The 13,529-nt window shown below is 35.9% G+C and overlaps 1 protein-coding gene across 1 annotated transcript in view; it reads right to left on the reverse strand.

Annotated features, from left to right (window-relative positions):
* Window positions 1–13,529, reverse strand: part of LOC103025909 (cadherin-12) — a 292,081-nt gene that overhangs the window by 92,492 nt on the left and 186,060 nt on the right. Inside the window, exons 4-6 of the mRNA XM_007250137.4 lie at window positions 9,640–9,759; window positions 5,761–5,928; window positions 383–570 (exon numbers count right to left, since the gene is read on the reverse strand). Coding sequence (XP_007250199.2) covers window positions 383–570; window positions 5,761–5,928; window positions 9,640–9,759 — 476 coding nt within the window. The remainder of the gene's footprint in view (window positions 1–382; window positions 571–5,760; window positions 5,929–9,639; window positions 9,760–13,529) is intronic.

A 13,529-nucleotide genomic window follows, 5' to 3' on the forward strand; every position in this document is an offset into this window, starting at 1 on the left:
TAGACCAATGGACCACTTGGTTTCTTGAACAAATTTCTGTTTTTTTTTTAACTAAACAAAATGTTCTGCCAATACAGTTACCAGACATGTAGCCTGTAAAATGACTTAAAATAAGAGAAATGGGAAAAATAAAGAAAAATATTAGATACTGTATTTAAACTTCATCTAAAAGGATTTTTCACTCCCTAAGATGCACTTTTTTTGCAGTGTACCTGGTGGCAGTAAGATTCTGAAGTCAAAAAGTCCCATCATGCAGTGCAGTTATCAGTGGTAGAACATACTGAGGTTGTCAGTTTAATTGGGGGTTCTGCCTTAAAACAGTGATTTTAATGTTGATGTGTGTGTGCGTATGTGTGTGTTTAAGCCTGTAATTAAGTCTTACCCGTCTGAGGATGATGATGCCCTCCTGGTTGTGCTCGTTGGTGGTGATGTCAAATGTTCCTCTTTCATCTCCGGGGATGATGTTATAGTCTACTTCAGCATTCTTGCCAATGTCCAGATCATGGGCTTTGATTCTGCCCACTGCGGACCCCACTGCTGAAGATTCGGGCACACGCAGGTGGAAGATACCTGCGGTATAAAAGACCATAATTAGACTTATGAAAGAAGCACAAAAAATGATAATCGGAAAGGTAAAGTCATACTACAATGCAGTGTTGCAGCAATATCACCTTTTATTCATTCCTTTATTTGCACTGTATGTGAGTAGTAAACTGTGGTAATGCATCGATACGATACTGTGTAGGTATCTGCACTAATACTGCAACTTCGAAATACAGAATATTAGTATTGATATAGAGAGCAATAACTGAAGCACATGGTGCCACAAGAGAACAATTGACTAAAGCTAATCGTTTTTCATTTTTATTTATTTAACATTTTTATCCCATTATCTCACAAGGCCCACTCATTAGGACCCCCCTATCACTAGTAATTACCCAACAACAGAAGGGTGAAGGCTAGCAGATGCTGGTCTGCTGTTGATGCAGCATTGCCAAGTAGCAATGCGTTCGGAGGAAAGTGCAGCGACTCGGTTGTGATACATCAGCTCACAGGTGCCTTGTGCTAATCGACATCACCCTAGGAGTGATGAGGGGGAAAAAGTGCCATCTACCCACCCAGAGAAAGCAAGGGCAATTGTGCTCTCTCAGGACTCAGCTGATGGCAAGGTACATGATCAGGATTCGAACCAGCGATCTCCTGATCATAGTGGCAGCACTTTAGCCAGCTAGACCACTCGGAGCCCAACCCTTAAACTATTTAGCTTATTAATTCTTGTGAATTAATAGCAAAATACATCCTATTTTGCTTATAAATAGAAAGTAGTTAAATCAGAGCTGGTCATGGTATCATTAGCTTATTATATATATATATATATATATATATATATATATATATATATATATATATATATATATATATATATATATATATATATATATTGTTGTTTTTTATCTTATTTTGTTGTATATTTTCTGACATTTCTGTCCTCTCTTCTGCACTGCTGTAACATTGCAGACGTGTCTTATCTTATTATATACATTTAATAGTGTTTAATATGATAGTATATCTTTTACAATAACAGGAACATTTGTACCACACAGACACAGACACACACACACACTGATTAGCTGCAGTTAATGCTCAGTGGCCATGCTAGAAGAAAACACCTCAGCTAATTGAGAAATCATTAGACGCATTAGGGCAATGCACCAAAAGAGACAAACAAGAGAAAGACGTACACGAGGGACAGGGTCTCGGATGCAGCTCTCGCTATAGCATTCCCTTCTGATGCCATTATGGAAATATGATACTGCCCCAGTTCATTACAGCACAGAGAATTTACTCATGCCTTTAAACATGTAGGGACAGTTTCCTAGACTGGGATTAAGCCTAATCCTGGACTATACCTCACTGTGAATGGATATTCTCTAATAGAGCATACAACACAATGAAGTTAGTGGCATAAATTCTAAATATTCATAACGTTATTAACATCTTTATAATAAAAATGCCGGGTTAGAATTCGGATGAATTTTTAAGCCTCTTTTTTTTCATTTTGTGTTATGTTCTTGCCTTTTTTTCTTTAGCCAACATATGCATTATTTTAAAGGCGTCTGACCAGATATATATATATATATATATATACACACAAAAATAATGTACTGTATATTTGTGGATAAAACTGTAATTTAGCTGAGCAGTAATTAGGCCTATATTAGAATAAACACAAGTAATTATAAACTAATAAAAAAAGCAATATGTTTCATGTACATTGCTGTGTTTAATATTCCCAGATGTCTCCTTTATGAAGTCCAGCATTAGGTATTATATATTAATTTATATTATATATCTATCTATCTATCTAGTTAGCTATTGTAAGATAACCGCACTGGAGAACCATGCTTCCTCTAATCTTAGTTTTTCTAGATCTGTATTTTTAGTATTGTTTTAGTATTGTTTTCATGTATATATATATATATATATATATATATATATATATATATATATATATATATATATATATATATATATATTGTTGTTTCTATCTTATTTTGTTGTATATTTCCTGACATTTCTGTCCTCTCTTCTGCACTGCTGTAACATTGCAGACGTGTCTTATCTTATCTTATACATTTAATAGTGTTTAATATGATAATATATCTTTTACAAAAACAGGAACATCTATCTATAGTTTGTTCATTCGTTTATCATAACTTTTTAATCCTAAAATACGATAAATCTGACATTATCATGTTTTTTTGTTTGTTTGTTTTAATGTTTAAAGTGCAGGATAGCTTTAACTTGAGCTTCAACTTACATCTACACATCATAAGTTTGTGTTTCAGAGCACTATAAGCAACGGATTGAACAGCAATTGGCTCAGTTCATGCACATAACAGTTACTTCAAGATGTGGCAGTTGCATCTGGAGTCTCCTGCTGTTGTCGCTCAACATGAACATCAAAGAAGTGCCAGTATCATTAAAGCAGGGCACGAGGCTGAGAAATCTGAAAATCTTTTGGAGATACAGTCAAAATGTCAAGTATGCCAAAAACATCCCTTTTGCAGAAATAAAAACTGCTACTGATTCAACACATGGCACTGTATAAGTGCCATATGAAACTCTATAGAATAACCATATGTATATTAATATATACATTTGCCATATATTCCAGCATAACTGGTGATAATGTGTAGAATGGGTAGAATCGTCCATACTTGGTGGTTGGTCCTGAAACAACTATACTACTGCTAAAGTTTTCTGACAGCCAAAAAATGGAAAGTTTTTGACTTGCCATGTCAGTCACCCCAACCTGAACCCCACTGAGTGCATTAATGTCACTCAGAGAGGACAAGTCTGTTGGCAGAATTCCTGCAAAACAAACAGTAACTGACAATTGTTTCATTACAGGTCTGGCACAGTTACACTGTGAAATGTGTTCAATTATAAAAAATCCCTAAAAAATAGATTTTTCTGCATATTTTATTATCCTGATCTTTAATGTTCAGGACCCCACATAATAGACCACTACAAAGTAGGTATTATAATTTGGGTGTTGGTCCATTTATTCTCAGCACTACAGTGACTGTACTGGCATGGTGGTACGAGTGGCTCAGACACAGCAGTGCTGCTGGAGTTTTTAAACACCTCAGTTTCATTGCTTAGTCATGAATGCAGCTTTTGTCTGTATCTAGATAATCTCCAGATCTCCAGATAAAGCCTGTATATGATAATCATATTGATAATAATGAGGATAGTAATACACACACTAATTTGTATCACACATTGTATATACATAAGTAAATAAATGACTCCCAGACTATGAGAAATAAGATTCTCTGGTCTGAGGAGACAAAGATTAAACTTTTTGGTGTTAATTCTAAGCAGTATGTGTGGAGAAAACCAGGCACTGCTCATAAACTGCCCAATACAATCCCAACAGTGAAACATGGTGATGGCGGCATCATACTATGGGGGTGTTTTTCAGCTGCAGGCACTGGATGACTGGGTGTAATTGAAAGAAACATGAGTGCTCACTTTACTGCAAAAATATTGTAATTGCACTACTTACTGCAAAAATGTTATAATTTCACTACTAAAGTTTTTGCACTTTTTCATATTCCACTGCTGTAGATAACATGTACTTACTTGTAAATACAATTCATAACACCTTACTGTTTAAATATATATATTTCCATCCTGGATGTAAATTTAACACCAATTTAACATTTATATTTAGCTTATTTCTTTCTTTATTGTATATTTTCTACTTTTATCTTTATGCAGCATTCTTGGCGAGGAGCAAAAAAAAAATCATTGTACGAGGAAACTTGTTTCTAACTGTGCACATGACAATAAACTATTTAAATCTTGAATGTGGCAAAATACAGAGATATCCTGGTAGAAAGCCTCTTCCAGAGTAGTCTGTAACCAATTCTCTGTAGTGCTGCTTTAGGTAAAAAAAAAAGAACTTAAATTAAGATGTAACAGAGTTTTTTTTTTTATTTCCACAGAGAGAGAAGGAATCCCCTTGCATCCCACCCACAAGCCAGGCCCTGCTTATTATTATGCATTATAGAAAATCTCTCCACTTTGTCAATGTGACATGGAAGAGTTTGGCTGCTGAATACAAAGATAAAAGGGTTTTACATCTACCTTTCTTTTGTTTCAACAGACATTGCACTTTACATATTCAACAAATAACTGAACTATCATGCTCCAAAAAGTGGGGACATGCCCAGTTGTCTCTGGTAACAGTGCTGGCTGAATAAATTACCTGTTTTTTAAATTTGACTAAAACATGGTTTGTTAAATTGAACCTTTTAAACTCTTTCTGGCTTTTCCCCACTGGTATGAGTTAACTTAATCCTTTTGTTTTATATAATTTTATCTTTAGTTTTGTCCCAACTCAGCTATCCCAATTGTCCCACCCAATCAGATATATCCCCCACCACTAGTTATGCCACAACACAAGAAGGGAGAAGCCTTCTCTGACACACTGCCTCTTTTTGAACTTTTTGAAATGCAGCATTGCCAAATAGCATCACAGCGCATTCGGAGGCAAGCGCAGCGACTCTGTTCTGATACATCAGCTCACAGACGCATTGTGCTAATCGACATCACCATAGGAGTGATGAGGGGAATAAGCGTCTTCTACCCACCCAGAGAGAACAAGGCCAACTGTGCTCTCTCGGGGCTCCGGCAGCTGATAGCAAGCTGCATAACCGGGATTCAAACCAGTGATATCCCAAACATAGTGGCAGCGCTTTAGACCACTGGACCACTCCATCCAAAAGGTGCAATAAAAGTACCAGAATGTAAGATGTTAAACTGGTAGCTAGCAGTATAGAAGCAGAGACCATTTGATTTGATTGATCTGATTGCAATTCCTGTTCAAGTTAAGTGCTTCTATTTTAAAGCAGCATAATGGGAAGAACATTGCAGTTATATTACAAATACATGTGAGGGATGTGTCTGAATGGTTTACTATGACAAGATAATGGAAATTACAGCTAAAACAAGGTCATGTAGGTACTAATGGGGCAGATGTGAAAGCACATTTGTGCACTTGTAGCCCAGCCAAATTCCTGACAAATAAATTAACACCTCTGTGTATAATCTGCTGCACTCTGGCTCCTGCAGTGTAAAAAAGAGACAGTGAAACTAAATAACAGAGTCAATACCCCCAAACCCCAAAACCCAGAACTCTGGTGTGGACTTTAGCAACCATAGTGGGTGTGATCATCAGAGACTTACTTTTGGAGAACCTAGGTGGGTTATCATTGACATCGCTCAAGGTAATGTTGATGGTGGTGGTCCCGGCCAGACCCCCCAACTGGCCCCCCATGTCTTTGGCCTGGATGAGAACTTGATAGAGCTCCTTCACCTCCCGATCCATGTTTGGTAGAGCGGTTCTGATAATACCTTTATAGCAGGGAGGAGAAAAAGAGATGATCAATGCTATTGTTGACTTATTTTGACATGTATATACTAGTGCAGCTCAAAAACATTTACATTAGAATATTATTGAAAAGTTACTTTATTTTAGTAGTTCAGTTCAAAATGTGAAACTCATATATTATATAGATGTATTACACACAAAGTGAAACATTTTAAATGTTTTTAAAACTCAAAAAACAGTGTTTTAGAAAATTAGAATAGTATATAAGACCAATTGGCACTTTTGGCAGTGTGGGCAGTGTGCCAAGTCCTGCTGAAAAATGAAATCTGCATCTCCATAAAAGTGATTTTCCGGGAAAAAAACTGCACTGACTTTGGACTTGATAAAACACAGTGGATCAACACCAGCAGATGACATGTCTCTCCAAACCATCACTGATTGTAGAAACTTCACACTAGACCTCAAGCAGTTTGGACTGTGTGTCTCCCCACTCTTCCTCCAGACTCTGGTCTGAAGAGAACCTCTGCTGACAACTTTTAAGGAGATGCGGATTTCATTTTTCCAGCAGGACTTGGAACACTGTTCACACTGCCAAAAGTACCAAAAGTTCTGAGACACTGATATTTGTTTTTTTCAATAGCTGTAAGCCATAATATATATATATATATATATATATATATATATATATATATATATATATATATATATATATATATATATATATATATACATTCTCAGTGATGTTTTACAAAGTGTGAAAAATAAGATGTGAAATCTGTAATGTATCCAACATACAACCACCAAATGAGCAAACCAACAGCTTTCAAACACTTAATCTCAATTTCTAATGGCACATGGGGAATGCTGAGAAACAAGAGCTGTTGTCTACAGGAGGTAACTCCTGAGCTTTGAACCAATCTTTTGAGCTTTTCTTCAATCTTCTGTCTGTAAAATGGAGGTCGTTCCACAAGGAGTTCATTCTCTGCGGTCAGAACAGGCTGAGAGTATAGTTTTGCCGCTCGTCAACTACCTCTTTCAATACAAAAAGCTCGTCTAATGCTTTCCCCAGTGCCGTTGCAAGCTTTTACAGATCAAGCGAGCACCTCATAGGTCAGATTAGGTATGGTGGTGGGTGGTTAAAAGGGTCACGGAGGTGTTTCAGGCAACACTGGCAGCAGGTAATATGGAAAAAGGATGTCACGTTTGATCTCCTGGGTCTGTGTGCCTGGGAGCACCATCAAAGGCTTCTGTTTTTGACTCGCTTCTCATCAGTTTTAGAAGAGCTCTGAAACATGCGCTTCTGTGAAGTGCACAGTGATTGAGGGTTGTGTTTTCTTTCTTCCACTCTTTTTCCTTTCCCCTCTCCTTTAGTCTCTCTCTCAGTCTCTCTCTCCCTCTTCACGATCCTCCTCTCATTCTTTGCTTCCTTGTTTGCTTCCTTTGTTCTGTATCTTATTCTCTCTCTCTTTTTTTCCTGCTCCCTCTCATTCTGTAACCTCTGTGCCCCCATTCTGTTCTTTTCTCTGTCTCATTCTTCCTTCCCTTCTCTTTGTAGTTTGTGATGGGGTTAACAATTATGGAGTGGCATCCTGTAATAAACCTTGAATTTTCTTGTCCCCAGATCAACACTTGCCTTGCCTTTTGTATGACTCTTCTTGGGCTGTACCAAAAAAAAAAATTGCTCAGAAAAAAAAATAATAGTGCTCTATCAGTACGCTGTGTACCCATGGTGAGAGTAGTATTTCACTCTATCTTGACCAGGAGGGAAGAGATACGTGTTTGATCGGTAATGAGTGAAGATGTGCTTGTACATTTTTATCTAAGTCATGTCTAAAGTGTCTAAATTAGTTTGAAGTCGATTTGTCTTTAAGATTTAAAGCATTTTATTACATTTTATTCAATATAGCTTCAATCTAATATTGAGAATTTAAAAATTCTGACAAATTCTCTCTTGAAAGGAGGCTCTAGCACCATGTTATGCTGCCTTAAGCCTGGATACAGTTGGGCATATTGTAATACACCTTGTGTGAGTGAGCATTATCTTGCTAGAAATGCTGGAAATTGGAATAAAGCAAAGATACAATAGCTCACTGAGCTGTTAATGTCTTTCATATCACTACTAGGGATGACTGATTATTATATGATTATATGTGATGGTTCACCAGATTATAGAACCAATAGTTGGGGCAGTATTTCACTCCGTAGACAGGCAGGATGGAAGTGTTGACCACAAAGCCTCCCTATTCCTAGTCAAGCATCATCAGATGCCAAACAGAGACTGATCTCAACACGTAATGGTGGAACAAACTACCTTCCACTACCAGATCAGGAGAATCTCTCGCTATCTTTAAGAAACTCCTGAAGACAGAGCTCTTCAAAGAGCACTTACTCTCTTAACACCTCTAACACACTAACTACTTCTAACCTCATTTCCTTCTTCCTCTCCTTCACTCCTCTATCCTATTACTCCCCTTGTCCTCCTTTTATCCCTATCCAAAGATGTTTTACCTTGAAACTTATTTTACATTGTACTTGACTATTGTAAGTCGTCATCTAGACAAAATGTCTTCGATTGTGTCTTAGAGGCATGTCAAGCAGTGAACTAGTGATCTCTCACCAAGAGGTACACTACCCAAAAGCCTCTGAGAGTAGCATTTTTGCAGTATAGAGATATCACACACTTTTACAGCTTATTGATAAACAAGTAGACATGTCTTGCTTAAAGGACAGCTTGGCACACCTTGGCTTTATAAGGTAGAGTCTCCTGGAATTCAGGCTTTCAGTTAACAGCTGTGCTGAACTCGTCACGAGTTAATTACTTAAATTTCTTGTATCTTAATGTGTTTGAGAGCATCAGTTGTAAAGTTATGAGGAGGTAGAGTTCCAGGTATACAGTGAGTTGCTCTATTTGAGTAATGTTTTAATCCATATTATGGCAAGAACTACTCAACTTAGTAAAGAAAAACATAAAGGTCAATCCAAAAGGTCAAGATCTTTGAAAGTATCCTCAAGTGCAGTTCCAAATATCATAAAAAAAATGCTATGATGAAACTGGCTCTCATCAGGACTGCCCCAGAAAAAGAAGAGCAGAAGTAACCTCTATTGCATCAGAGTTACCAGCCTCAAAAAGGCCCGCAAGTTAACAGCACCCGAGATAAGAGCAACTAAATGCTTCTTCACAGAGTATTTTGGTTTGTTTAACACTTTCAAGTTACTACATGATTCCTTTTGTGTTCCTTCACAGACAAAAACATTAAATGAGACGTAGCCGCATTCTGAGATTTGCATCAGCATAAAAAACAGTATAAAACACATTAGCAAAAAGCAAGCCAGCATTGTGTTGCTCTTGAATAGGGGACTGTGTAAAATGTAGCACCTGCTTGTGTGAACATTGATCTTTCGGGGCCAATAAGGTGACAGGATGTCCATTGCTTTCCCACTGTTTAGAATGAGTTAGAGTTTAGAGTTGCCCTGTGATACAAATCCATTGCCCCGACTGGCCACAATATAATCAAATCAAGCAGTCGTTCTCCATTTGTTTAATGGGGTCAATACTTTGTAATTAAATTGAAACCTGTGCATCAACTCCAGTTTGACACAAACAAATTGTCAGTTTCTTATTTTGGGACATTATACTTTAGTAATAAGGTTATTACACATTTTACACAACACAAGATTAATTGCTCTGCTCCGCTTCAATTTATCGATACACGGTGACAAGTTACAGATATTACCTGTCTTGGGATCCACAGAGAAGTATGGCTGGCCGTGCAGGATGCTGTACACCACTCTGGCGCTGTTTCCGTAAGTAGGGTCATCTGCGTCTGTCGCTGTTACTTTGGTCACATATGTGCCTGCAGAAAGACATTAGGAGTGAACTGGTGAACAAGGTTTAATTAAATAAGCGATAACATTGCAAATGTTCAGCTAGTGCTGCAAAAAGTAATGTGGTGGGATTCCCAAAGCATTCGTAATACAAAGTAATTTACAACCTCATATTTAAAAACAATCTCACTGTAACAAACATGGCTAACTAATGCAGTACCCAATTTGTTCATGAATTTAAGCATATTGTGATTAAGGCTGCAAAATACATTGTTTCAGCATCAACATTTTAGGGTATGTATGACGAATTTAAAAAGATGTAAAAAAAAAACAACAACTTTTTGGTACATTTTAAAATAAGACTACCTTTATAAAGGGTTTATAAATGGTTTAGTTTATTAATGGTTGCTAATTAGGTTGTAAATGCCTTAAAAATCATTAATAATCAGTTATAACACATACGTAGAAATGTACATAGACCTGTTGTTTGCCAAATAGTGAACCCACAGCCACATAACTGATTATTAATGATTTTTAAACCATTTACAACCTAATTAGTAACCATTAATAAACTAATTGTAAACCATTTATGAACCCTTTATAAAGGTAGTCTTATTTTAAAGTGGTACCTAATTCTTCATTGATATTTTGTTTTCTAACCAAGGTGAAGTCAGGTTTTTGGAGGTTTTGTTTTTGTTAGTTTTTATCTGAGGAACATTTGAACATGTTTTGTCCTTCTAAAATCTGAACAAGGTGTAATTTTGGGATGCATTAGGTTAATCTGCTTACTGTCTGTAACATGTCTTTATTAGAATAGCTCTCTTCCATTAGCAGATGGTTAACAATGGAATTACATTGCTGTCTGAACAAGATCAAGGCTTTAATCCAGCAAAAACGAAGCTCCACAAGAGCTCAAATGAAGCAAAAACAGCATGTTTGGTGGTTAATGGCACTGTAGGGATGCTGGTACATGACTGACACAAGATCTATCTATCTATCTATCTATCTATCTATCTATCTATCTATCTATCTATCTATCTATCTATCTATCTATCTAAGAGCACTGACTCTTACTGCTGCCTCATATTATATATTGTGTATATTTTAACTGCAACACTGACCTCATCTTAGAGATATTACACACGTCCTTAAAGATCATTGTAATTGATTAAATTTAATGTGTTGCCTAAAGGTGAGGGTGGTTGTGCAACAATAGGGTGGTGAGTTGTGAGAATATGTTGCATTAAGTCAGCAGACCAGTGCACCTGTGTTTTCCATTGTCAAGATAGCAATACACAGATTTTTTTAGAACGCATCATATTTTCAGAACACCACATCCATCAGCTGTAGATATATTCACAAGCACTGTTTAACCCTTGTGTGGTGTTCATATTTTTTGTTACTCGTTTATTTTGTTACTTGTATTTAATTCAGCAAAATTAAGCAATTTTACATTAAAATGCTTTACACATGCTTGCTTCACCTAAATTGCAAGCAATATAAGCAGCTTACATGGTTAATATTTGCCCTTTACCTTTCTTATGTTACATTTCTTTTAAAAAGTGCTACTCTTTTTTTATTAGTTTTTTAATAAAATGTAAAAGAAAATGAATTAAACTCAAGATATGAGTAAAAAATTTGTTTAGTTTCAAATTTACAAATGAAGCAATGTTTATTACAAACATACTGTATGTAATATAAATGTGTGAGTTTGAGTTAGATAAAATATTTTTTTAGTATCATTTGATGAAAAATGAAAACGGGTCCCACAGACCCGAACACCACACAAGGGTTAAATGATTTGTAAATGATGCAGCTGTTCATGGGGTGTTAGATAGCAATGAGCATCGTTATGCACCTTGCACAGGGTGAAAGATAGGACCTTTAACTGTAAAATGTGAGATGTTTCAGGCTAGCAAAATGTAAACTTGCAGTGAGTGTTAGCATTAGCTACTAATTAACATTTGGAACTAGAGCAGGGACTAATAATTGTATGTGTATATGTGTATATGATGAAAGTGTAGCTGTTATGTGTACATATTTAACTTTAAATCTGTAACCTACAATGGCTGCCCCAATGTTTTTGTCTATATAGTGTGTTCAAATGTTCAAATAACCAAAGAAAAAGAGCGCATGAAGGTCTTTGGACAACATAAAACCACAAGCTTGAGAAGTGTTTGAGTGTTTGTTGAGATTTCTGACATATATTTCCCAACGGATGGCCTTTCACTTCCCTTCAACCATCTGTAGTAATTAGCTTTGACTTCCAGGCCCCTTCAACACATTTGCATCTGTCAATGTGCTATTGAGCTCTTTCATCACCCACATAGAGAAATAATGTATAATTATTCAGTCAAAGACCCATCTTTCCCCTCATCATGTCCTGAACGTTCTGGAGACCTGAGGAATCCAGTAAAAAAGCTTCAATGAAGAGCAGAGAAAAGCATTATCTTGTCTACTGACATACAGTTATGTGAAAAAATGAGGATGTTCTTGCAACATATTCAAGAATATGGATATTAATTGTTTTAGGGTAATTCAGCTAATGGGAAAAAAATACCAGCGAGTAGGGCTTAGTGTGTCCCAAGCTTTTCCTCACAAAAAATAAAATAAAAGTTTTGTTCATTATATTTTAAAACTTGTGTTTAAAAGTATTTTCTTCAGTTCAGGTTAATTTGATTACTTATAAAAGCTGTTACCATGTCTTGCATTTATACTTAAATTTACATATACTTAAATTTAATATATGTGCTGGTAATGTTTCATGAAGTACATTTTTTTTCCAAATTTAGCTAGGCCAATTGTCCCACCCATTTAGCTGCTACTCGGCTGTATTTCTCCCATCACTAGTGATGCCACAACACAAGGAATGTGAAGACTAGCACATGCCTCCTCTGATACATGTGAAGTCAGACTCCGCCTTTTTTCACAGCGCTAACGCTCGGAGGAAAATGCAGCGACTCGGTTTCGATACATCAGCTCACAGATGCCTTGTGCTGATCAGCATCGCCCCAGGAGTGATGTGAAGAAAGAGTGTCATCTACCCACCCAGAGAGAGCAAGGCCAATTATGCTCCCTCAGGGCTCCGGCAGCTGATATTAAGTACCTTTAATATGCTGAATCTATTAATCATAACTTAGCTATAATCCTAACATTAATTTAAATCCAAGAGTTAATCTGTTCCTTAACTTCATCCTATCATAATCCTGACCATCATCCTGGCTCTAATCCTAACCTTAAAGCTCAGGGGGGGAGTGTCCCTTAAAGCTTCCTAGTGCAAAGATGATTCTTGGATGGTGGAAAAAGCGTCATACTGAGCACGTTCCATGTTAAACGAGAAACAAAATGAATATTCTAAAGTGAGCATGGTCCTTTGGATGTTTTTTTTTTACCTTTTTATTTATTTTATTTATTTTATCAAATTTTTATGTTTTACCTTTTTTCTCTTTTATTTTATTTATTTTATTCATTTCATCCTTTAATTTATTTTATTACTGGATTTACTTCGGCCTTTTACCTTTTTTTCATTATTTCGTCCTTTTATTTTTTTAATATATATTTTTAAATGTATTATTATTATTATTATTATTATTATTATTATTTATTTTATTATTTATTTTCTATCATTTACTTTTTCATAGTTTGTGTTATATATTATTATTCCAATTATTTATCTCTTTTGTTTTATTGCTTATATTTTAGCCTGTCTGCATATCCTTTAATTCTGAACTATTTTATTTCTTCTTAATTAAATATTTTATTGTTTGCTTTTTTTTATAATTTAAACTTATGTTTCAGT

The sequence above is a fragment of the Astyanax mexicanus genome, chromosome 15 (assembly GCF_023375975.1).
Source record: "Astyanax mexicanus isolate ESR-SI-001 chromosome 15, AstMex3_surface, whole genome shotgun sequence".
NCBI lineage: Eukaryota > Metazoa > Chordata > Actinopteri > Characiformes > Acestrorhamphidae > Astyanax > Astyanax mexicanus.